This window comes from Rutilus rutilus (genome assembly GCF_951802725.1).
Source record: "Rutilus rutilus genome assembly, chromosome: 10".
In the NCBI taxonomy this organism is placed as follows: Eukaryota; Metazoa; Chordata; class Actinopteri; order Cypriniformes; family Leuciscidae; genus Rutilus; species Rutilus rutilus.
Window position 1 is genome coordinate 19910947 of NC_140215.1, and position 26474 is coordinate 19937420.

At 35.2% G+C, this 26474-nt stretch overlaps 1 protein-coding gene across 3 annotated transcripts; it reads left to right on the forward strand.

The window, feature by feature from the left end:
• lypd6 (LY6/PLAUR domain containing 6) lies at nucleotides 1-25258 on the forward strand. 3 transcript variants are annotated; one of them, XM_084420887.1, is made up of 6 exons: nucleotides 8-161; nucleotides 15566-15731; nucleotides 19478-19576; nucleotides 20604-20734; nucleotides 23066-23200; nucleotides 24161-25252. In XM_084420887.1, the coding sequence occupies exons 2-6, from the start codon at nucleotides 15614-15616 to the stop codon at nucleotides 24416-24418; spliced, it is 741 nt and encodes a 246-aa protein (XP_084277013.1). In that variant the 5' UTR covers nucleotides 8-161; nucleotides 15566-15613; the 3' UTR covers nucleotides 24419-25252. The 3 variants fall into 3 exon arrangements, 2 of the variants coding, with proteins under 2 accessions (XP_084277014.1, XP_084277013.1); XR_014628918.1 differs by having other exon boundaries at nucleotides 14-161; nucleotides 23066-23320; nucleotides 24161-25258; XM_084420888.1 differs by lacking the exon at nucleotides 24161-25252 and having other exon boundaries at nucleotides 1-161; nucleotides 23066-23385.
• Nucleotides 25259-26474: the final 1216 nt, after the last annotated feature.

The following is a 26474-nucleotide window of genomic DNA, read 5'->3' on the forward strand; positions in this document are numbered from 1 at the left end:
TTTAGGAACCTTTGAGTTCACAGAGATTCAGCTCGGACGTGTCATGAGTACAGACAACTGAAAGGACACTATTGATATACATGACTTTCTTCGAATCTTGCCATAGGAGGATAATTCTGCCGTGATAAAAGTTTGACTACGGTCGTTTGAATCAAATTTCGGTAAGTAGCCCGCAACCTTTTTATTTGACCTGCTGCGATTGGATTAATGACAGAGCACACCCAAATGACCTGTTTTTATCCCTATAAGAGTGATTTTTACCTTTTTTTGGTGTGAAATGCTTTTAATTTACTGTACCTCTCTGATCCAAACCACATTCGAAAGATAGTGAACATTAGTAAATAACAGCCGCAGACTGTTTGACAGCGTTGCGTCAAAACCAGAACGCTTGCATTATAATCAGCCTACTGAAACGCACTCACGAGCTAAACGCTTCCATTGGTTACAGTAAAGAAGATTTTGGCTACACAATGTTAGGAATTTCAACGGGAGAGAAGAATGTAAAAAAAAAGAGGCTAGTTATAGGCTACTTATTTATGAATTGTAAGTTACCTTACCATATAGGCGTATAGACGTTTTAAAATGTGTAATTTTACTGTACAAAATGTTTTAGAAGTAAAAATGCATGGATATTAAAAAGGCAATATGTTTTTATTTTTAAATATGCTTTTTATTAGTTAGTTGTAATTAGTTTATTATTTATGGGGGATGAGACATTCCCATGATTCCCTTCACATTTCTTTAGATTTTATTTAAGATGTTAGTTTCTTCTTATTTATGTAATATGCGTTTTAGGTTATTTAGTTCACGTTTATTGCATTATTTTAGTGTTGTATGATAGCCTGATGGTTTTGTCTTTGTGTGGGTAACCAACACTGCTATGTATTCATATTACTATTGACTACTGTTGCTGAAGAGGCATTTTTATTAACTGTAAATTATCATGTGGCCTTTTATTATATTATCTTTCTGTGTTATTATCAGTACATTTTACATGCACAAACAGACTAGCTAAATATGTTTGTGTATTTGCATTATATAATTTAGTGAACGAATAATATCAATTATAGGCTACAGTCAGCAAAATACTATGGCATAATTCTTGTATATCATCACTGTATTTTTTTTACAGTGAAGTTCTGGCTTTTTATTATTTAAAGTTTACCGTTTAAATAAATGTTTTTGACATGTAGTTTGCTGAATAATAGTGTAAATATGGTGTTAACCTTAGCCTAAACTAGTAAGGTGTGCAAAAGTAAGACAATGCCTTTTTCAAAGGTTAAACAAATGGCCCGTCCTGTCAAACAATTGCACATTTTTATTAATATTTGACACTATGCAATAAAACATACAAATTCATCTCTGTAAATTACACTGTGCATGTCTTAAACACAGTGCTGGCCAAATAAGCGAGTTATCTTCCATGCTCGTTAAATGTGTGTATTTTGACATTCTGTCAAATGCTAGTGGCGACCTGTCATGCACTGCATTCATAAAAGGTCAGGAATTACCCTCCCTGCCCACACTCTTCAGTGTCGTGCATTTGTATTATATTATATGGAACTAATCAGGATTAAAGCACTTTTGCATCCACTAGTGTGAATACATGCACAGCAATGGATCTATTATATTTCAAATTATAATATGCAGCAGGTGCATGGATACAGCAGTGCATGTGCAGTGATTTTCTGAATTTGATAAGATCCCTGCCTTGATAGAGCTTTGTGTGCTGCTTTGTGTTTGCCGTGCTTGTAGGAGTGGTTCATGGTCTGTACAGATACATTGGTTTTTCCCATTTGTTTTCTGCAGATCTTAATGTAGCTTTTTATTGGATATGCAATATGTAGGTCACTGTAATCCTTGATATTATTATACAGTATGTAATGTAAAAATGTTTTTTGGCTTAGAGCCAATGACTAATGTTGACTGACTAGGCAAATCACGTCTTCTCATTCCAATGACCTTTTTATGACAATGTAGCCCAGACTGCTGTTTTTCTCTTTATGAGGAAGATGCTTAATCTCACTCAGCTGTAATGCACCTGCGTTGTGGTGGAGAAGACAAATTACTCCATGCTCATTTCCACAGTCAGTTTTTTTGTTTTTTGTGCAAAAGATTGTGTGAAACGCATTTTATCTGTAGTCTGTGTAGGGGGTGTGTGAGTACAGACTCAACACAGGCAGCCAAGGACACGAGAGGAAGGCACAGTGCGAAATATTCTCACTTAGCAGTGAGAGGAAATCCATTGGGTTACTTATGAGCCGAGCTTCCTTTGATATCAGATAGGAGAAAACATTTCCACTGAAGTGGAAAGCGCTTTCTCGGGAAAGCCCTGATGACATCACAGCGACTGAGATCATTTCAGACAATGCAAAGTGAAAGAAAATAGACTCGTACCGTCATTTTCTTCATATGTATGTATATATATCATGGGAATGCTTTACAGTAATATTCTGTACATTAGCATTTGTTGATGCATATAGGTAACATGAACTAATAATCAACAATATTTATAGCATTTATTAATCTATTTATTTAATCACATTTCATTTATTATTGTTGTTCATACTACTACTACTATTAATTATTATTATTATTATTATTTATATTATTATGTATAATTTAATTATTTTTAATGTATCATTTATATCATTGATAGCTAGTATTGATATTTAATATTATATCATAATGCATGAAATAATATTAACATTTATCATTTAAATGTTAAATATATGTAGTATGTATGTGTGATAACTTAACCAAGATTAACATATGATGTAAAAGTATTGTTAATTGTTAACGTTATGACCCTGGTCTAAGGGTCAGGGTAATATTTACACTATTTACAGTAAAGTAAAAAAGGCGGCATACTTGCCAGCTCAGAAGAATAAAACAAAGTAAAAGATTGAACAGAAATGTTTAAGTAATAAAACAGTAAAGATTAAATAAAGAATAAAGAATTAAATTGACTATTGCATAAAGTTAATGTGTATAACCTTAAAGTGTTCCCAATATTGGTTCAAATTCATATAGTACATTTGTAAAGCAAATTTCAGTGTTAAATGAAACTAAAGCCCATAGTCTCGTCCAGTCTGGGGCAAAGGAAATGCATTGTCTCCTGCAAACATGCATAGGAAGAATGTAATTATACAGTGATGTGTGTCTAAAGCCCGTCTGTAGACTGTCTGATTTTGTGGTGGGGCTGCAGTCTTGGTTGAAGGGACACGGTCAGAACAATGAATTCAAGAAGAAAATGTTTAAGAGATGAAAGGATCCTCACCAGTGTGAAAAATGCATTTGTCTTAGTTTTTAAAATCGTAGTGCCCACGCACAAGATTTATTGTCCGTTAGGCCTCTTGGGTTCACTTTATCTGAGTGGGGGCAGATAGGCTTATATGTTATTTGCTCTACATCTAAACTGAAGAGATTTGCATCATGAGCTGTTTGCGTAAAACAAAGGGGTTAATCTTAGTAAATGTGAGATACAGAATGTAGATGTAGTAGATTTTGTTCAAACGTGATTTTATTTTCAGCAAAGAGCAAGAATTTTTTATGATTAATTAAAAGTGCTACCTAATAAAAAATCACTGTAAGTGCACTTACAGCACCATAGTGACTGACCCAGTCAGAGCAACAAGAGCGCTTATATAGAGTCGTTCTTTGCTAAATAGTCATTATACCGAGTCATTGTTTGCAGTTTCGCGAAATAAAATATTCTTGTTATTTTACTTGCCCTTTTCATTTCCACTGTAACCTCACAATATAAAATATATTTCGTTTAATTTTTTTTATTGTTGTTGTTTTGACATACAGTATCTGTATGGTTCAATATATAATTTATATATGTTTTAAAAATGCTTTATAATAAAATATTCAAAATATATAATATAATTATATTATAAATAAATATAATAAAAATTGAGCCCTGCTAATACCTCTGCTTTGTTTGTGTGATGGAGGAATAGCATTTGATGGATTAGCTTCACCTGACAACGGCTTTGAGTGAATACTTACCCTTAGAGAAACTTGTGACAGGAAGGCCCGCATATTTACATATCCTCTGACCCCATGAAACAGTTGAACACCTCTATGAGCACATGTTAGAGCATGGGGCAGGTGTTTCTCCAGATGGGCCACAAGAAACCGAAAGGTGTTATTTAAGACCTTCTAATGACAAGGGCATGTAGGCATTTAGAGTTATATGGGTCATTATTGCTGACGTATGATGAGGGTCATTATCTGACGTTATGATGCTGGCTGGAGGAATGTCACGGAAACGTTAGATCTTGTCGCTCTTGTGTGTGTTTTGCTACATGTAATGTTACTGTGTTGTTTCTGGATTTATCTTTTAGAATAGTTAAAACATGCTATATTATTGGCTTGCATTCAGTCTTGATGTTTTTTTTCCTTGAAATAACACTGTAATACCCACAATGTAAACTGTCATGGAACATGCCACCTTTTTGCCATTGCGTGACCATCAGTGGTCTTATAAAGCATCCCGTGTCGTAGTGGGGGAGGGGGTTCAGTGCTCCATGTGCAGATCAGACTCTCCATTACCCAGAGTGCCTTCTCAATGGGGACGGTGAGGCAGAAGACAGAGCGATGGCTTCATCTGACCCCTTTGTTTCCCCTCACCATGTCGAGGAACTTGACAAAGGCTGATGGTCTTTGGATAATGACACTTCTCGTTGGACTGAGCACATAACAAACGCTGTGCATCGGAGCGTATGAGAGGATCCCTCAACGCTGTGCATTACTTATGCTCTTTTTGAATTATTTAGCAAAGTTTGTTTTGCGTTAACTGCATGAGTGACCAGGCAAAGATCACTGTCACTGGGTCAGTGCTAGTCCGCCTGAGGCATCCAGCGCTCTTAATGCGTCTGTTATTTTTGCACGTTACGGCCCATTATTCCATTATTTTCATTTTTTGGCACGTTTGCTTTACAACATGATATACTATGTATTTTTTTTTCTATATGTACATGTTCAATATGGCGAGGATTTTTCTCAGATAGGCCTGTGTAAATCTGTGTGAATGGTGTTAGGAAGCTTTTGGCAGATTTAGATGCTAATTAGCTGCTCTCGCACCCCATTTGAATGCTTTACTGACCAGATGTATCCGATTTGTCTTACGGGGGCCTTTTTGCACCCTGGAGTGAAACTGCTGCATCCTTTGTCAGTGTATAAAAATGTATATGGAGTCTGTTAATATACCCTGAACCAGAGGATTTGAAACGTTCATTCACTTCAGCCACTGTGTAGTTCAGTATCAATGTAATAATATATATTATATAAAAAAATTAAGCATTTTATTCAGCATTTCATTCATTGATTATTCTGCAATGACTTTAACAGTATTGCAATTTTCTTTTTTCTTTCTTTTGAAATGTCTATTCATCAAAAAATCCTGAAAAACTTATTAAGCAGCACAAGTTTTCAACATTGATAATGGTAAGAAATTTTTCATTAGCAGCAAATCAGAATATTAGAATCATTTCTGAAAGATCATGTGACACTGAAGACTGGAGTCATGGCAAAGCTGAATTTTCAGAAGCCATGACAGGAATAAATTATATTTTAAAATACATTATATAAAGCAGTAATTTAATAAAAATAAATAATTTAATAATAAATAAATTGTAATTATATTTCACAACATAATTGTTTTGCTGTATTTTTTTTTTTTTTTATCAAATAAATGCAGGGTATTTCATGAGGGTTTCATGAGGGTTCTTACATAAACATAAAAAAAAAAAAAGTTTTTTTAATTTATGCTTTTAACGTTTTTCGATTAAGATTTCCGGACAACAACCTATAGATAAAATAAATGTAAGTTCCCATACAAAGACATGATTTTAGATTTAGACAGGAAAGGACTTTTTTTTTTTTACTTCCTCACAAAGTAATTGTAGTTCTTTTTCTTAGGGAATCTTGCATCCCTGAGGAGTGAGGACTGTATATGTTGAATGAGTTTCAACAAACCCTTGTTTGTGATTTTGAAGAAATGTACAGTGTTACAAGTCTCCTCTCTATCCGTTACGCAGAACCTGATTTCACCAACTGCAACATGTTCCTGGATCAACAACTTTGTTCATCCTGGACCAACATTCCAATCAACCAATCAGATTTGAAGAACATGTTTACAATTGATGTCAAGTTTAGTCTTATAATCAGGGTTAGGTGCTCCTACATCAGTGTTATTCACCTATTTCCCTCTGATTTTAGGGATAACTTATGGGTAGGGTTAGGTTTAGGGATACGTTAAGGATTACAATTTCAGACTGGAATGTTGTTCCAGGAGGATCAACAAAATATGTTAACCCAGGAATGCGTCTAACTCTGCAAAATCAGGTGCGTCCGTGATAGTGGTAATTTTTTTTTTTAAAAGCCATAAAATCCACATGCCTGGACTGCTCTTTTTGCCATTCTGCTTTGAACCCCATATGTATGCAGTCAATCTTGATGTTGTCTAGCGCGGTCCGTGTCTCCCTCCTCAGCATCAGCAGCAGATACAGTACTTCAGAAACCTCCAGAGGCTTTTCATTTCCTTTGAAGTTTTTCATTCCATGAGAATGCTTGAATGGATTATTCAGGATAATTCACATTGCATATCCTGCGCTTTTAACCTGCTTGCTTTTTGACCGGACAGTTGGATAGTTTTATGAAAGAAAAAAAACATGTTGATTTGTATATGCTGTATATTTAATTGAAATTATTTGATATTACGGAATGACAATCTGAAAGTTGAGGTGAAATAGGGTCCACATTTGGGTGGTCTGTGAGAGACTAAGATTGACGCAAATGTCCTTATTGCTGTTCCTTGTTGTCCCAATTTCATTGCTTTAAATCCCCATACCTAATTGTAGAGGATTTTCAATGGCATGTTTTTGATGAACTGCCGTCTTAAACGTAAATGTTTACAAAATTAAATTTAGTGGGAATTTTTTTTCTTTACAGCTGGAGGCTTTCCATAAGTTGGCTGTTTGGTGGATTTTCTTGTTTTTATTGAAATGATGACAAGGTATTTTATTCACAACCATATCATTCTAACATTTAGACCTTGAACAGACATAGTGCTCTTATGTTTAGGCAATTTATCCTAATAATGATGTTCTTTGGCATGGTATGTTGACAGGATCACAAGCTCCTCCAGTGTCAGGTGATCTTCAAATATACCCACGATGTCTGAACTGCAGATGTTTACATGTAAATATGAACAAAAGCCTCATAGTTCAGAGAGTGAGGGGGTGTGTTTTCCCCCATGTGATTGAACTCAGTCACACTCTGTCCGTGATCACCGAGTGTAAATGTCTTGTTGGGAGAATGTGAGGTTTTGCCATCTGAGCCCCAAAGACAAAAGAGGGAGCAAATCCTTTCATGAACATTCCTAATTAGCCCTCATTGCCGTCTTATCCTGTTATGGTTCTGCTGGCCCAAAGTTCAAGGGAATCAAACTTACCCTATGCCCCACCCACTTAGTGTTCTACAGCTGCCACACAGATATTTTATCCCTCCTCGGTTTGACCCACCCCACATGTAAGACATTTTGTATGGTAGGACAGATACAATAGAGCTCAAGTCTTTCCCATATAGTTTGAAGAAGTGGGGTCACCAAACAAGAGGGAGAGAAGAGATTGCAGAGGTCATTATGATCTAGCTTAATCAGTTAAACCCAATTCTGCTGGAGTATATGTAATCAGCATAAAATTATCCCTCTAATGTTTTTACTGCATGTTTCTGTGTTGTTGGTTGTATTGCATGTATGAGCTTTTTAAATATTAATAAGAATTTTTTTAAATAAATAATTATAAAAAATGATGTCAAACTACTTAAGAATTTTTTTAAGGAGAATTTATATTTATACATATTTTTTTAGGAGAATAAATATATATATATATTGTTTTTTTTTCCTCTTGATTGTTACATCAGGACAGTTGTTTTATGACCCTAACACTTTGACCTTATGCTCACCCAAAGAAAATATTAAAGCAAGCAATCAATCAAAATATCAATATTTTCCCTCCAAATTTATTCATGTAGCATATGGCGCATTGTGTCATTAATATTGTTCCAACAAAGCTCTTTTAAGGCAGATAATCTTTTCTGCATTATCTGGGGCATTTGAAGTTTATTTTTCATTGTGTTATTCTGAGCTACATGACTGATTCCTTGGATCTTTGAATGTGTCAAGAGTCTGAAGAGGGGATTAAAAATTATGCAGCTGAATCGGACCACTTCAAACGAATAGTGCCGGATTAGTGTGTGTGTGTGCATGTAGGATTTCAATTAGCTGGTCTGTGATTCTGATCCAATGTGACTCCTTTAGTTTTGACCGGGTGCACTATAGGGCAGAGGTATTGCTCGGTGCCATTTGACTTGTGACAACAGGCAGGGCTCTGTTGGGATTGCATTGTGCCCTCTCTCAAATGAGCATCTGCATTATTGTCCATTCTTGCTGTATTGAGGCCTTCCAAGAAATTTTGCTATACGGTTTTGAAGGTGTTGTGCTATATTTTTGTTTAATTCTATTCATGGAATAGAAGAGAATTGTGTGCTATTGTCCTACAGTAAGTAATAATAACCTCTTTTTTTTTTTTTGTGCAGTTTCTAGTATAATGTTTTACTTCTAGACGAAATGCTGACATTCGGGTGTTTGTGACAGACTGGAAAAGAGCCACAACTTGCAGCTTGCCGCTTTCTTGCCACTCTTCTCTTTTAACTTCTCAAACCTGTGCAAAATCTGGTCCAACAAGTTTTGGAAGTCACAGGAGAGGATTTGCATTTCTTTCCCTCCATTAATGGGAGCGACTGCCATTCACAGGCCAATTCACAACCCAGAATATCGTGTTTCTGACCTGAGTTAGTCTTTTTCACCTGGCAGTGGCTCAGGCAGGAACTCCAGGGCCCTTGACCTGCGGGGAGACTCAATCCTCTCCATGCTGTCTCTTTCCTCCACCCTGCTGGGTCTGAGTCAGCCAGTGACCTGCAGGAATGAGATGACATGAGTGTGACTGGATGTATCATGCTGTACAGAGAGGAAGGCAGGCTTTCAGAGCTCCTGCAGTCATTCTTACATGGTGTATCACAGGTGCAAAAAAACTCAAATCAGCACTGTTTTGTTTTAAAAGCTGTGTAACACATGCAGTCAAATGGCTAATGCTTCTTTCTTTCTTTCTTTCTTTCTTTCTTTCTTTCTTTCTTTCTTTCTTTCTTTCTTTCTTTCTTTGAAGGGGGGGGGGGGGTATTGTTTTTTAATACAAACTCAAACATTTCTTATAAAATTATTCCAAGACCGAATTATCTTACTATCTACATTAGTATAGATTATACTATAGTATACACTTTTATTGCTACTATACATTACTGTGCAAAAGTTTGAGGTCAGTGAGATTTTCAGCTAGAATGCATTAAAATGATCCAAAATGAGAGTGAGGGTATTTATAATGTTACTAATTATTTTTGTTTCAAATAAATGCTGTTCTTTTGACCTTTCATCAAGGAAAACAAAAAAGTAAATGCATTTCCACAAAAATTGTAAGCAGCACAACTGTTTTCAACATTCTCAGAAAAAAAGGTACAAAAGCTGTCACTGTGGCGGTACCTTTTCAAAAGGTACACATTTGTACCTAAAGAGTGCATTTAAGTCCCTCAAAGGTACATATTGGTACCAAACGTGTACATATTAGTACCTAAATGGTACATATTAGAACCCTTTTGAAGGGTACTGTCCAAGTGACAGCTTTTGTACCTTTTTTTCTGAGAGTGAACACTTATGATAATAAGAAATGTTTCTTGAGCAGCAAATCAGCATATTAGAATGATTTCTGAAGGATCATGTGACACTGATGAAAATTCAGCTTTGCCATAAATTTAATTTTAAAATATCTTGATATATACAAGTTTTTATTGTATATCTTGGTGATAATAGACTTAAAAAAAAAAAAATATATATATATATATATATATATATATATATCTTACCAACCCCAAACCTTTGAATGGTATGGCAACAAATGTGACCTTGGATCACAAAACCAGTCACAAGTTGCACTGGTATATTTGTGGCAATTGCCAACATTGTATGGGTCAAAATTATCGATTTTTCTTTTATGCCAAAAATCATTAGAATATTAAGTAAAGATCATGCTCCATGAAGATATTTTGTAAATTCCCTACCGTAAATATATAAAACATTTATTTTTGTGAGTGAATGCAGCACAATAGCGAACATAAACGGACAACTTTAAAGGCGATTTTCTCAATGGTTTGATTTTTTTCAACCCTCAGATTCCAGATGTTCAAATAGTTGTATTTCAGCCAAATAGTGTCCTATCCTAACAAACCATACATCAATGGAACGCTTATTTGTTCAGCTTTCAGTTGATGTATGAATCTCAATAAAAAAAAAAATGACCCATGTGACTGGTTTTGTGGTCCAGGGTCACAAATGTGTTATTTGTTTCTTTATTTTTTTATTTTTAGCAGAAACATCTGAGACAAAGATAATTCTTAATACAAAGTTAATGCGACTGAAAATTGATACTTAAACTGTTCCCTGCTGGTGAAATGACCTGCCTGACTTCTTTAGTCTTTGGCCATTTATTAAATTGCTACATGTACTGTTGCTAAACTAACGGACTTGTCACAGCACTTGCATATTGTTGCCCTGTTGTTGGTTTGATTGCTTCCATTGTTTTCCTCATTTGTACGTCGCTTTGGATAAAAGCGCCTGCTAAATTATTAAATGTACATTAAATGTAAATGAAGTATAACAGAAGTAGTAGTAAATGAATGTAGTACATCAGTGTACATATGTGATGTGTTAATAGCATACATAATGCGCATGGATATTGTAGAGACAGAAATTGAAGACACAGTTTATGTGCAATGTTATTGAAAGAGCATAAAGATGTTTAAATGTACCAGTGGTTTTAGATGAACACATAGTCATCCCTCCTTAACTTGCCTCAAACACTTTTGCATTACAAGGCTCAGAGACTGCATAAAAGCAGTACAGAACTACAATCAAGCGAGTGCAAAAGGTTGTTTTGCTCCTGAGCCAGGTTCATGTTGTGCTAAAGTGTTTACTCTCCAGCTATGCTTTATTGTATCCTGAATCCTCTTCAACACTCTCCAAACAACAGAATAGTCTGCTTAAACAAACCGACAACCGCAGTTTCCATTTTCCAGAACGACTTGCAGGCGTTTAGGCTTTGATGACAGGTATTGCTCATGGCAGGCACCTGGCACAGCTTTAGAGGAGATTGGGCACCGAAGTTCAACCTGAGGCACTTCCTGATTGGTCTGGAAGGTTTCCTTTGAATGTCACAGTAATTATTATGTGCCTTGTTTGGAAAGTATTTAAATTAAAAATGTCCCTTGTTTGACTGGCATGAGTTACAGTCGTCATTATTATGATTAGAGTGTCAACACTTAAAGTGAAATTATTAATATAATTATAAAGAAAAGATCTGCTGGCATTAGTGCCACATAAATGATTTAAGCATGATTTTTTCAATATTTATTTTATGCTCACCAAGGCTGCATTGTTTTGAACAACAAAAAACAGTGAAACATTATCACAGTTTAAAATAACTATTTTCTATTGTAATATATTTTAAAATGTAATTTATTCCTAGCCTGGCTAACGTCAGACCAAGTCTCATTGAGACTTGGTCTGGGAACTACGTGCGCATTTTCTCGTATTTGAGGCGTGGTTTACGAATGCCCAGAGCCGTTTATTGGGCGCTATGAATGTCTATCAAATGCGCCTGTATGTAGCTCATAGCCAATCGCTTCAATTATACCAGATGACGTATGTAGAGTGAGAGAAATTCGACGAGGAAAAAGACGATGGGTCAAAGATTTATTTGTACACGATGGCGTTTAGCGAATATTACCGTTTGTGAAAGATAAACATGAGGGTAGAAGGTAACTTCGAGTCTGATATAAACAAACTGCTTCGGTGTCGTCATCATCTTGCTGCTCCCTCCCCGTTCTATGATTGGTTCCCTTTTTCAGGGGAAAAATTGTCCCATGGTGTCCAGACTGCCTAGCAGCGTGAATAGAATCGCGCTGCGAGCAAGGCAGTATGGGGAAACCCAGGCTAATTTATTCCTGTGATGACAGCTGAATTTTCAGCATCATTACTCCAGTGTTCAGTGTCACATGATCCTTCAGAAATCATTTTAATATGCTGATTTGCTGTTCAAGAAACATATTATTACATCAATCTTGAAAACAGTTTTGCTGCTTAATATTTTGGTTGAATCATGATTTGTTTTTTTTTTGTTTTCTTCAGGATGCTTTGATAAATTTGAATGACACCGAACATTAAACGGTATGTGTATTAGCATATAGTTGTTATGTCTCTGTATTTCACTATTTTTGAAGATCTCTTATCACCCATGTTGTCAAAGTTGTGGCCTGGACAGCTGGTGTTTGATGGTCTAGGACATTAGACTCTCCAATGACAGATAAAGCTGAATAAGATGCCTCGGTGTGAGGACACCTGTGTTGAAACTGAATCCATGTTTTCTTATCAGTAGGATGTATTTTTGTTACTCAAGACTTTGCTTAATTAACTCATTCCCTCTTCATGTCACAGTCTCATACAAAGGGTGATTTTATCTAAGCTGAGCTTTTATCTGAACTCATTTCACTGCAAGTAATCTAGTTTTAAGAATTAGGCTCACTATTTGACTGTGAGTTGGCCACAATATACTTGACAACCCATACACAAAAGAATTATATTTGAAATATATTTTCTGGATATGTTTTGGAATATATGCAAATATTTTAAATTGGCCCAATAAATATATTTCATACTTATATTTCATATATTTTTGTTATATTTCAGAATATATTTCAATGTATTTGGAATATATGCCACATATATTTTTGACACTTTTGGGGACCCGTACAGAAAAAAATACATTGAAATATATTCTGAAATATAACAAAAATATATGAAATATAAGTATGAAATATATTTATTGGGCCAATTTCAAATATGTGCATATATTCCAAAACATATCCAGAAAATATATTTATTTTGTGTATGGGAATGTAGGCCTACTTTACTGAAGATAGAAAATCATACAAAATGACGTGAGGGCAAATAAATGATGACAGAATTTCCATTTTTGGGTGAACTATCCCTTTAATGTTTTCTCTTGTAGAAACTGTGATGGCAGAAATATACGTCATTAACTAAATAACTTAATTCATCATAACACCTGGCTCTTTCATTGTAGAACTCTCCGGTTTTCTCTGTATCTGTTCAGCATCCCCATGAAACACATGTACTGTACACGGGTTCAATTCTTACTAATATAATGCCGGAAGCCCAAGGGGAAAATCGAATTCACCTCGAATTACCTCCAGACTTAACGTATTATAGAGGTCAGCGCATTTATCAAAGGTGTGTCAAAACATACTTAAATTGTTTGTTGACATTCCCAGTCGAGCAACAGCTTGTGGGACCAATCAGCTAAAAAGGAAAACTGATATGTACTTCTGTGCTCCTTTTCAATGGCACCTTAGACCTTCAGTGGAGAAAAGGATTGCTTTGAGGAAACCTGATGCTCTGTAACACGGCTGTGCTGTGCCACTCTACATTGTCTGAGAGGTCAGGAGCTACACAGCAACAGGAGCTCAGGGTCGCCCGGTGTCGGGCTATTTAATCATTTTTTCTGAGAGTAGCATGGCTAACACATTAACAGGAGAAATAGAAATCTATTTTACATCCTCAGACGGGAAAGCCATTATAATCCTATTGGACATGTATAACTTTAAGGGCTCTTATTGTCTTTGAATTGATAAAAATATATTATTTTTTTAATTGACCATCATTATTATTATTAATTATTATGAAACTATTATTATTATTATTTTAGATTTTTCATTTTGTTTTTCAGTTCTAGTGTGATTGATTGGTTCTCACGCATCTGCTTTCACAGAGATGTGCTGGGATTATTGCTCATGTTTAAATGGGAACTATTTGCTGAGATATAATAAGATCTAATCTTTTTTAATAAACCACAGAAAGAACAAAAAGGTGGTGATACTATGAAGATGGGATTTTTTTTTTTTTTCTTCCAGGTTAAGATTGGTATGTGAATGAAGTGATGGAGAAGACAAAATACACAATACTGCAGTACTCACCATCTAAAAATTTGAACTGGATGCTTTTTGCCATCATTAAATAACTGTTTTGATCTAATATGCTATAAATAAAGCAAATATCTTATAAAGGAAGCACTCTGATTGTCTGTCATACCTGATGACTGAAATATACTCAAACTCATAAACTTTAAAGGGGAAATGCAGCAAAAATGGTATACATTTCAACCAGTCTTTTTGTAAAAGGTTTAATACAGTCTGAAGGTTATATTTATTAGCTCTCTCTGCTCTCTCTTATTATGAGTCAGCTTTTTGCAGAGGGGAATTCAATTTGAGAGTTGTAAACAAAGAAAGAGCAATTGATTCACCAAAATGAATGGATTGATTTCTGGCTGGCCCTCCATCTGACTCGCTGAAGAAAGAACACAAAGCGGTTTAGTCAAGCACTTCTGAAAAATGTGTAATCTGCCCCAGCTTTCGTTTCAGTAATGTAAACCGCAGAGCTCTGTGTTTAAGCCATGTGCTTTTCTCCAGGCTTATTTTAGTCTTTCAGGGGGATTTTTTTGTATATCGCACCAAAAAAAAAGCACAGATCCTTCTCATTTTTCAACCTTTGTTATGCTTTTTAATTGGGTTTAGTATAAAGTAAATGTGCATGGTAAAAAATAAAAATGTACTTTTATTCTTTTTTATAAAGAAAAAAACAGTAACACTTTAGTTTAGGGTCCAATTCTCACTATTAACTTACTTAATAGCATGCATATTACTAAGATATTGACTTATTAGTACTTATTGATGCCTTATTCTGCATGAATATATTTTACAGCCCATAACTTACTAACTATTAATAAGCCGTATTAGGAGTTTGAGGCAAAAGTCGTAGTTAAAGTTAAAGGGCTACTCATTTAATTTAATAGTTAATAGAATTTGACCCTAATATAAAATGTGACCAGAAAAAAAAACATACATTTTTGTTAATAGAATATTATCGACAACAAAAAAAAGCCACATGAAGCACATTTTGTTCCATTAAATTTGATCCTGTTTCGCGGACTGTAAATATATAAGTATCCATTTTATGGTGTTCATCAAAGATGTTGCATTGTGAGCATGGCATTCAGTAATCGAAAACAATAGATGAGTGTTTGTTCTGCTGCCAACAACCAAAGCAAACAGCTAAGAGGGCCACTATCGCTGAGGGTCAGGACATTGGCAGACTGCTGACATTGTCACTGATATAATGAAGGACTTGCTGGAATAACAAGCATGCCTCTTTGTGTCCGGTGTTTTGGAGTGGGATAACACTGCTTTGAACTCCTTTAATCCTATAGAGTTCCCTTCTTTCTTCAGATGTTTCTTTAATCCCTTGTTAAACTTAATTTATTTGGCGCCTAATATTTAAGTTGTTTTGTGTGACCACGGCTGTGTTGTTTAACAGGTGCCGTGTTGGATCTGGGTACCTGCTCATGTGAGTTTTCCTCCAGCTATGGAACCCTGGCCTATCATGGCCTGGGGCTTAATGCTGACCGCCATCACCGGCTGGATCAAAGCGGTTCAATCTAGGGAATTCACAGAAAAAGACATTGTTTTTCTCCATCCCTCAAGTAAGTATTTCTTCTTTAGCCTTCTTTCCTCTTAGATCCTGCCAAAGCTTTGAAAATGAAACTGATATAATCCTTGAGTTCCTGGGTCATCTCATCTGGAAGAACAAAAGGGTCAGACATCAGGTGTCAATCCTGGCTTCTATAGATCTTTTAAGGGCTGGTATGGAGCTGTTAGACCTTCAGGCTCTGAATGCAAATTCATTCCAAATATGGGGTTCTAGATTTTATATTGTGACCTAATTGGCCTTCCAGGCTGTATCAGTGGTTGAGCAGCGGGCCAGTGACGCGTAGCTAAACTCAGCGTCTCAGCTGACACACCAGCTGTGTTAAGACCCCCCACCATAAAACTCATAGATTGCCCACTAGGCCTGCTGATGTGAAATCAATTGTTCAGAGCATGTGGCAATGGCCGTTGCGCTATAGGTCAGTGTAGCCTTTTCTGCCTGGGACCTTTTCTCCTTTAACCCCCGTTTGATTTGCATCTTGAAATTCTTTATGGGGAAATGGCTTTTACATTTGTCAAATATATTGGTAACCTTTTCTGATAGCATTCTTTATGTCATCAACAAACAAAATTACATTATATCATTTTTAACAATATTGTTTGTTAATATACATTCAAACAAATACTAACACTATAGTTTGGGGTCGGTAAGATTTGTTTAATGTTTTTGAAAGAAGTCTCTTATGCTCACCAAGGCAGCATTTATTTAATCAAAAATATTAGTGCATTTGTGACCCTGGATCACAAAACCAGTCATAAGTCGCACGGGTATATTTGTGGCAATAGCCAACAATACATTGTATGGGTCAAAATGATCGATTTTTCTTTTATGCCAAAAAAATCATAGGATATTAAGTAAAGATCATGTTCCATGAAGATATTTTGTAAATTTCCCACCGTAAATATATAAAACATTTTATTTTTGTGAGTGAATGCAGCACAGTCGGGAACATAAATGGACAACTTTAAAGGCGATATTTTCAATAGTCATATCTCTGCCAAATATTGTTCTATCCTAACAAACCATATGGGAAGCTTATTTATTCAGCTTTCATATGATGTATAAATCTCAATGTCAAAACTGTGACCCATGTGACCAGGGTCACATTTCTATTTTATTTTTTTAAAGTGTAATGTATTCAGCCATTACTCAAGTCTTCAGTAATATGCTGTTTTGTTGCTCAAGAAACAATTATTATTATTATCAATGTTCAAAACAATTGTGCTGCTTAATATTTTTGTGGAAATCGTGATTCATTAATTTTTTTCAAGATTCTTTGATGAATACAAAGTTCAATAGAACAGCATTTATTTGAAATATAAATCTTTTGTAACATTATAAATGTCTTTAAACTCTTCAATTTAATATCCTTGCTGAATAAAAATATTAATTTCTTTTAAACATCTTTATGTATATTAAAACGTATATAAAAATAGAAGTTGTATATACAGCTTATATATATACATAAATATATTTTTATTAGAATGTCCTTTAGTGAAAGCAATTCCAAACATTTTCCATTCAGAAATGGAACCAGAATCGTTAAATTCCTCATGGTGCCCATTCCTATTTTTCCTATTTCTTCATATTTGAATGTACTGATATTTTATGCATTACATGTTGTTCCATGACTTACCATAAAAGTTTTGATCACTTGTTACCAATACTATCCATGTTTTTGATATGTAAATATCTTAGTGAGTTGGTAACATGTGGCAAGTACAATTATCCATAATGAAAGAGAGTAGATGTTGGTCTCAGTTCTGTTGAGAGAATTAATCTGTGAAATCCCAAACTCTTTCATCACAGTGAGCAGGACCTCCCAAAATCCCTTTAGCTGTGTGGTGGCTCTCCGGTGTACAGCTGGAGATATCCGTATCTGCTCAATGGCCCAGCGGGGATTGAGTGTGTGTGTGTGTGTGAGCTTAAAACAAATCAGTTCTTATGAGATCTCAAAATAGTTTGTGCACCACCACCGTATGTGTGACCTTCTGATATCCGGCTGTTGCACATTGATGTAGAGGATTTACTGTGATGATGGAGCTGATTTTGTTTCATCACTCCAGATGGCAAGTGTGGATTCAGAAAACAAAACACACTCCACGCATTTAGCATACTTAGCACTACTTCACAATGAGTGTGTTTACATGTGCAACAAATTGTTGGTGGCTATCAAAAATCAGCTCATTATAAAAACTCAAAGCATGTTTACATTGGATTATATTACAAATTGTTTTGTTTTCTCCTTTTTTGACATCAAATATGAAACGGATATCCACACAAGACATGCACATTGAATTGGAAAGGAAGGAAAGGAAGAAAATGTTTACAGACACAAGGGTCGTAAATGTGCCTCAGACTCCATATTTTGCTGTTGTATTAACTCAAATGTTTCTCTCATCTCTTTAAGTCTGTGCTATAAATATATAAAAAAAGTTACAGTCAGTTGTATCAATGTATTAATTAGTGACCGCTTTCTCATAAGGAGGCTCACAGGAATCTGGTGGGGTTAACAGTAAAATCTGCAGGTCATAAATGAACTTCTAACTAAGGTCTGTTTGAGCTATTTAGAGACCTCAGACGTAATAACACATTGGGTTGTTTGGATGAATGAATGGCCTGTTTAAAATGGTCACTTGATCAGATTCTTGAAGCATTTGCTGGATGAGCTCAACAAGAGTTTTTTTCTCTTTAAAACTTTAAAACAAAAACGAGGCTGACGTTTATATTCTGTGCGAGTCGCGTAATCTGATTGTGGAGCTTCAGGAAGAGAAAAAGCACACTGTTTTCCCAAGGACTTTTTTCATCTAAGGATTAACAGCAAAGAGCACTTGAAAAGATTGTGTCTCAGTCTTTCACAAGTGGTTCTGTTGATTAGGAAATTGATACAGGTAGCCTACATAATTACATGCAATTTATTTAAAAATGAAATGAGTGACTGGCATGTTATCTATTCTGTAAACACTGTATGTAAATCATAAAGTCAGATAAAAAAAATGTAACTTGGTCAATAGGAGAAACAATTTTTATTTTTATTTTTACTGTTTTGCTTTTCTTTTTTTTTGGAGAAAAAGAAAATCGATTACCATTCAGAACACGGTGGCATAATGACAACACAATCATTTATTTCTATTTGACCACATTTATAACATGCTCCGAATTTAACTGTGCAAATTAAGTTTGATGCAGATGAAAATTTTTTTTTTTTTACATTGTTGTTCTCCTTATATAATTGTTCTATTGAAATTTCTATTCATCAAAGAATCCTGAAAAATATATATATCATGGTTTCCTCAAAAATATTAGCCAGCACTACTGTTTTCCACATTGATAATAATCAAGAATTTTTCTTGTGCACCAAATCAGCATATTAGAATGATTTCTGAAGGATCAAATTCAGCTTTTCCATCACAAAAAAACAAATTCCATTTTGAAATATATTAAAATAGAAAACAACTATTTTAAATTGTAATAATATTTCACAATATTACTGTTTAAAAACATAAAATATTTCCAGACCCCAAACTTTTGAACGGTAGTAAATATAAGATTATATTGGCAGATAAGATGTTATATGTATATACAATATCATACAATATAATATTTATATCTGATGATTCCCGTCCTTTTGTTCAACATAATCAGCTGATCAGTTTCACCAACAGATTTGCAATCACTAAATGATGATCTAAATCATTCCATTTACATTGATTATTATTCTTTTGTCCTTTGTTTTCCCAGCAACTCCATATCCAGGAGGATTTAAATGTTTCACCTGTGAAGATGCACCTGACAACTATGAATGCAATCGCTGGGCTCCAGATCTCTACTGTCCACGAGGTGCCAACATCTCCATAACCTCTCTCTCCTATTACAGAGCAGTTTGAAGCAGGGTGCCTATTAAAACTAAAGTACAGTATTTATGTCGTTCTGCAAAACAAGGCGCAATTTATAATTAATCCAATTTATATACAAAGGAGGCATGTTTGGGCTGAAAATAATGACAATGACTTCATTTAAATGGTGACAGTGCTATTTAATTGCGCTTTGCTAAAAAAAACGAATTTGGTGTTCCCGGTTAAAAACAATGAGGCCTTGCGGCCTACTATCAATCAGTTCATAAAATAAATACAAAACCTTTGCTAATTGAAAGGAAACAAGATTAAAATCCAATACTTGTCCCATAACAAGAGATTTATAAGCTATTTTTTGAGGATTGGTCATTTTTGACTGGGAACACAAGTGTAACCAGGTGGAAAATAACCCCAAAAAAGAACAAAAGTGAGCAAAGTCAGTAAGTTGCAGTCTAATGCGATAACAATAACTAGCATTTTGGGGGGAAAAGAAAATCCTCTCTGGGTCAAAATGTATTTAGCGAATGCTTAGTGAATAAGATGCAGGTTCAGTATTTTTCAGGCCCTGCTTTGCCTATGAGTTGTTTAAGATATATATTCAGTACATGCTTTTGCCATGAATAGCCTCCCATATAAGGAGGCTGGTGCTGTGTTGGGTCTGATTTACAGCACTGTGTTAATGACTCAAGAGCTGTAACCCCTTACAGACACTCATTCCTTCAGTAAGCACATGCTGCTACAGATCATCTGCAGTTTTGCAGGGAATGTATACATTTCTTGGAACGCTCAGATATGGTTGTGTTGTGTGTTTCCATGTAGTTCTTGTGCAATATTTTGTTGCTCATATTTCATGGGCACTTATTAAATATCGGCTGAGGGCGAGTACTGCAATATCCGTAGAAAAATCCCTGGAGGAATATTTCCTTTCTACTGGAATCTGACTCCATTAGTCTTATGTGATGTATACAGTGTGCCCTTGAGAAAACTAAGTGAAGTTTCTTTGTTACTTTTAGAGAGCAGATATTGCTACACACGTCATAAGATGAACTGGGATGGAAACACAGTGTCGGTGCAAAAGCGTTGCGTGGCGCTGGAAGACTGTCTTGAAACGGGGTGCTCGGACATGGACCATGAAGGAAACAGGGTGAGAACAACTAAACACAACTCACATATCAACTTGTGCATCCAGTTTGTGTCATGCTCGTCCTACTGAAATCCATCTCATCTCACTTTACACAGTCCACTTGAAGTGATCTTAAACATGTTGAGTGGACGATAAACATTTCTGCTGCTTATAGGATATGGCTCAGTCAGCAACACTAAACTCTGCTCTTTAGTTAATCCATTTATCCTTTCAAGTGATTTCACTGCAGATGAGATAAAGTTGTGAGTTATGCTGCCATCTCTCAGTAATCCTTCTCTGAGTAATCCTTGCTGAAAGGTGCGCCTGGTCACTCCCTGAACTCTTTGTAACTTACCTTTTACCTCCAGCACGGGACAGGAGTTATGCAGAGGGCAGGGGGCAGATGTGAGAAGGCCAGATTGAGAGATAAATGCGGTGTAAAGATGCCACAGCAACACTAAAAGAGAAAATGTAGAAGTTGAAGGTTCATCCTAAGGTTAAAAAATAGGTTACCTAGAAAGAACAGTTCAGACGAACACAAATACATTCTGGCCTAATCCCAAGTAGGCTATGAAAATTCGGGACTTAATTAAGCCCTAAACAATTTAAAGTTGGCATGAAACGGAAGTTAAGATAATCTTTTCATCCCTGTGGTGATGTATATCCGAATGAAACATTGGATGGAATGGAATTGATTGAATAGTTGGATGGTTGTTGTTTGCACAGATTAGTCATTTACAGCAATATTCCATTATTTTTTTTTATTTTTTTATGTTGACTTAAACACACTTTTTTTAAAGTGACTCATGCTGGCAAAATGAGGCTGATTTACGATCTACAGGCAAAACAAGTGAAAAAATGTCACTTTTGGTCGAATTTGAGATTTTCACAAAAAGGAGTGATTAAGCCCTAGTTTAGCGATCCCAATGCTCCACATAGAAATTAAACATCTAAAATTATGTTTATTTGTGCGTTTTCTGAGAGGAGAACCTTTCCCTTGTCCATGAAAAAAAATATTCTCTCCTCACTTCTCGATGACTGGCGAGTTTGGTATCGTTTTAAAGCGCGGCATTCCGACATTGAGAATATTCATAGCGAATTCTCGATGGCTTGAGTCTGAACTAATGATAATTTTCAAACTCATGCTAATATAAACAAAAGAAACCATCTGATGTCTAACATTATATCAGATTGGTGCAGTACAGTAGGTCTAATATAGCCTATAGGCTGTCTGTCTCATTAATGTTAATCAAACAATTGTGGTATCATGGAAAAAAAAAGTTGAATATATATATTTCCTATAGATATGGGTTGTGACTTGGTGGCAAATTTGCTTGTATTACCAGGGATTTTAAGGTATGGTTGCTTGCTAGGTGATTTTGTTTTGGAAATTTCCCCAAAAATTCAACTTGATTTTTCTTAAAATTGACTTTGCTGATTCTACTTCAAATCATCAAATGATCATTTTAAAGTCTTTTTAATAGAAAATGTAAAAATAACAATTACTCATTTTTGAAAATTTGCTCATTGCGACTCATTTTGCCAGCACGGGTCAAGTTTGATTAAAGTTCTCCAATTGACTCGCATTGATAGAATGGTCAGCATTCAGAATGTAGCCAAAAGCAGTTACATCATCATAATATATACTGGTCTTCTTTCTAATGTCTATTTGCATATTGAACTGTGATTGGTGCTGTTATCCTTGCATATAATTTAATCTTCTACAACTGTTTTTAGGGCAGCTTCCCACTGCTCTTTTTTTAAGATTCTGTATTAATGTCAGTTTTAAAACAGTGGGACCGATCAGTAGAAGCCGGGGGGCAGGATAAGCATCACAAGTGTGTGTTTATAGTAGCATACTGTCTTGGCACGAGACATGAGGAAGACACAATATATATGGTGGCCACAAATTAAGAATTTGTTTCCACAAGTTATAGGACTTTGTGGCCACAGATTTGTGGCCACATTGTACTAATTTGTCCCCTTGATTTAATTTACTTAAACTGTGGCAACATTAAGTTGTGGGAAATAATTCTTAATTTGTGGCCACAATATCTTGATTTTTTTTTCCACATGTCATGCTCAGTAGCTTTATTGCTTTTGTGGGGGGGTTTCTATCAAAAACAGTAGCTTACGAATCTGCAGTTCAGCATTTTCTGTGTTTGTTTATTCTTGTTATTTTTTAGAAGCATGTCTCACAAAAGTGTGCCTCGAAAACCTTTCATACTGCGCTGTGCTTTTTAACCATTCATCAGTGCTGTCTGGCATTTCAAGCACTGGCATTACTTCAGAAAGTGTAAATCTCTCTCATTTTTTTCTTTAACTGTTTATTGTTTGGTTTTCTCTATGCAGGAGTGTACAGCCTGTTGCGAGGGGAACATCTGTAACATGTCTCTCCCACGAAACGAGACTGATGCCATCTTTGCCACCACTTCTCCCATTAACGAGAGCATGCAACCAGCACAGAGTCCCACGCTGCTGCTTTCTGTCTGTATCGTCGGCCTGATGCTCCACAGTATTAACTGAGTAGAATGAACCTTTATGGCAATAACTAAACCAATGGCATGTGCCAGTCAGCTATGGGCTTTACCTTCTTCAAAATGAAGTGTTAGTTGTTGGACTTCTTCTTTCCTATGAATACATTTTTATGAATCCTATACTAATATTCTCTCTCTAAAAAAAAAAAAAAAAAAAAAAAACGTTTTTCATGATGTACAGTACTTGATCAAAAGTTTGGAAACATTACTATTTTTAATATCGAAAAACTGTAATATTGTGAAATAATAGTACAATTTAAAATAACGGTTTTCTAATTGAATATTCTTTATAATATAATTTATTTCTGTGATGCAAAGCTGAATTTTTTATCAGCCATTACTCCAGTCTTTAGTGTCACATGATCCTTCAGAAATCATTCTAATATGCTGATTTGTTGTCAATGTTGGAAACAGTTGTGCTGCTTAATATTTTTTATAGCCTGTACTGTTCTTTTTATCTTTTTATTCATCAATGAATCCTGAAAAAATATCACAGGTTTAAAAAAAAAAAAACATTAAACAGCATAACTGTTTCAGCATTACTAATAAATGATCATATGACACTGAAGATTGGAGTAATGGCTGATGAAAATTCAGCGTTACATCACAGAAATAAATTTAATTTTAAAGTATATTAAAACCTTTTATAAATTATAAAAAATATAATTATAATAATATTTCACAATATTACAGTTTTTTCTGTATTTTTGATTAAATAAATGCAGGCTTGGTGAGCATAAGAGACTTCTTTCAAAAACATAAAAAAAGTAATGTTTCCAAACTTTTTGTACATGGGAAGAGGATATTTATAGCAAAACTGACACAAACCTGCACATTTTTTGTCTTGAATTAATAAGTTGTGTTTTATACATTTGTACAGATATATTTATTTTTTTATCCATTTTTGTAGGATGTTGAACTGTGTGCTGTTGGCTGTAGGTATGAGCATAACTTTAGGGGTCAAGAGGTCATGAATTTTCCACCCACCCCTCTTTCATCATTTTGTCATCACGGAAAAGGCCTTGAAACCTATGGGCAAAAAGTTCAACATGTCATCCAGCAACTTTGTCAATCCTATAAAAAGAATCCTATTTGTTTTTGTTTTGCACTGTGTATTTGTGTCATACAACATGTATTCGTAAGCACTTGTGTACAGATTGTCATGTGAAAGTGTTGTGACTAGCATTGAGCGTCCACATAGCCTACAGTGAAAGGCTTTATTATTATGATATACATGTATGTTCCTATACATTCGTCAGTCCATTGTTGTGTACTTTAATATTTCCTAATCATGATTCCTGGCTGACTGTGCGATCAGCTAAAAATGTTGAGTCTGCGGTGACAGTGTTATTTGTTCAGGCTTTATGATTTGTTTAGGCGATCTGCCTAGCTGTAAATTAAGCTATCTCCTGTTTCTTCTCTGTCTTTTGTCGAGTTATGAAAAGTATTGTAACATTCACTAAAATCAATTTGTTCACTTCAGTACTATATAAAGGGCATGGTGATCACAGAAGGGCTCAAACCATTTACTCAGGTAATTATGGAGCAGTTAGTGCCAGATTAGTAATGGACAAAACACCTTTAACCTGAGTGGACCCAGCTTAACTGAAGGTCATGTGCTTTAAACATGTCTCTGAATGTGCTGATATAAATCAGCTCAGATTTAGCCTATAGCATTGTGTAGCCTATAAAAAGGTCTTTCATCAGTTTCTACTCTCATCTTAACTATAATACAAAAATACAGATTTGTAATAGGGTTGCATGAACTTTTTATACTTACAAAATTGTGAATGCTGCATGCCATCGTGTGCCAAGGCTTGTTATAAAATGTAGATATTTTTTTCTACACTGGTTTGTAATATCCCTGTATATTCTTGTGTACATAATTTTCATAAAATCTCACGCCTTTGGAGTACATTTGTAACACTTCTGTGGTATATTGTGTTGTAATGTATTAAATTCAGAACGTTTACTGATGTTTTGTTTACTGTTAATACAAATAATATTCAAAAAATGAAGTTTGCTTCGGCTGAATTACGGACAGCATAATTCAACATGAAAATCAAATGAGTTTGTGAATGTTCTCTTCTAATGAGGCTTTACTGGCTATTCACACAAAATATATTTCTGGTTTGTTCCATTTTCCACTCAACCCTTACTGTTGATTTTCCACTCTTTCTACTTTCTAAATCTGGCACATTTTTCCCCCTGTTTAATTTCATGCCTATGGTCAACCATTTTACATTTATAACTGCTAACAGTGCTACACTATATCAGGATGATGCAGGTGTACGAACTGCAAACACCAAAAAACAAATCCAAAATCCTTAAAAACAGGACCAAAAACAGCCTTAAAAAATACATTTACTTAAAGAAAAAATGTTTTTTAATGTTGTTTATGTTTATGTGGTGTTTTTAATATGCTTTAAGACAAGCCATGTGCAAAGTCATAAATCAACATATTTTATCCTTAAAACGCCACTGAACCAAAGACTGTCTCAAAAACGCGGTTTGAAATCGCTGGTGTTTCTTACGTCACAAACTAACTTGTAAACAATCAGGTCAACATGCTGGAGATGCCAAATGAGAACAATGGTTTGTGTATCATTAGCAGCAAATTTAGCTGTTTGATAACATAGCCAAGCAAAAGGCTAATCATATTAATTACCGTTATGTGTCCGACCTTGTAAAGAGCGATTCCATTAAGCAGCGTTTACTACAGTAGGCTAATAAACTTGAGTGAAAATTTACCGAGTGTGTCTCTGAGCTGGCGTGGGTGAGTGGAGGCGGGGCTAATAGTTCCAGTCTTTGATTCTGATTGGTTGAGTCGTGTTCGAAGTCGTTGTAAATTACTCAACAAATAAAATATACACCTATGACCAGAGCCATAGAGAGATCTCTCTATGGCTCTGCCTATGACTATGACAGAACCAAAATTCTAATTGGTCTATTTTTTGCCGCGTTCATTTCATCAGGTGGAAAGCACTAATTGCTAATGGGGGTGTTTTCAGAGCACCCCTGTTTCACAGGTAACAGTCTGTCTTCAGAACACCCCCCTTGTTTTCACTTATTTTGGATTAGCCCAACCCACTTGAGAAGAGCGACAGATTGAAGAAAGTAGGCTACTAGAAGGTTTGCTGAATATTATTTATTTAATTGTGAGAGCGTTTAATTCATAGTCAGTCAGACCTCTTCTACCATGTCAACAAAGACATCGGCAGTTT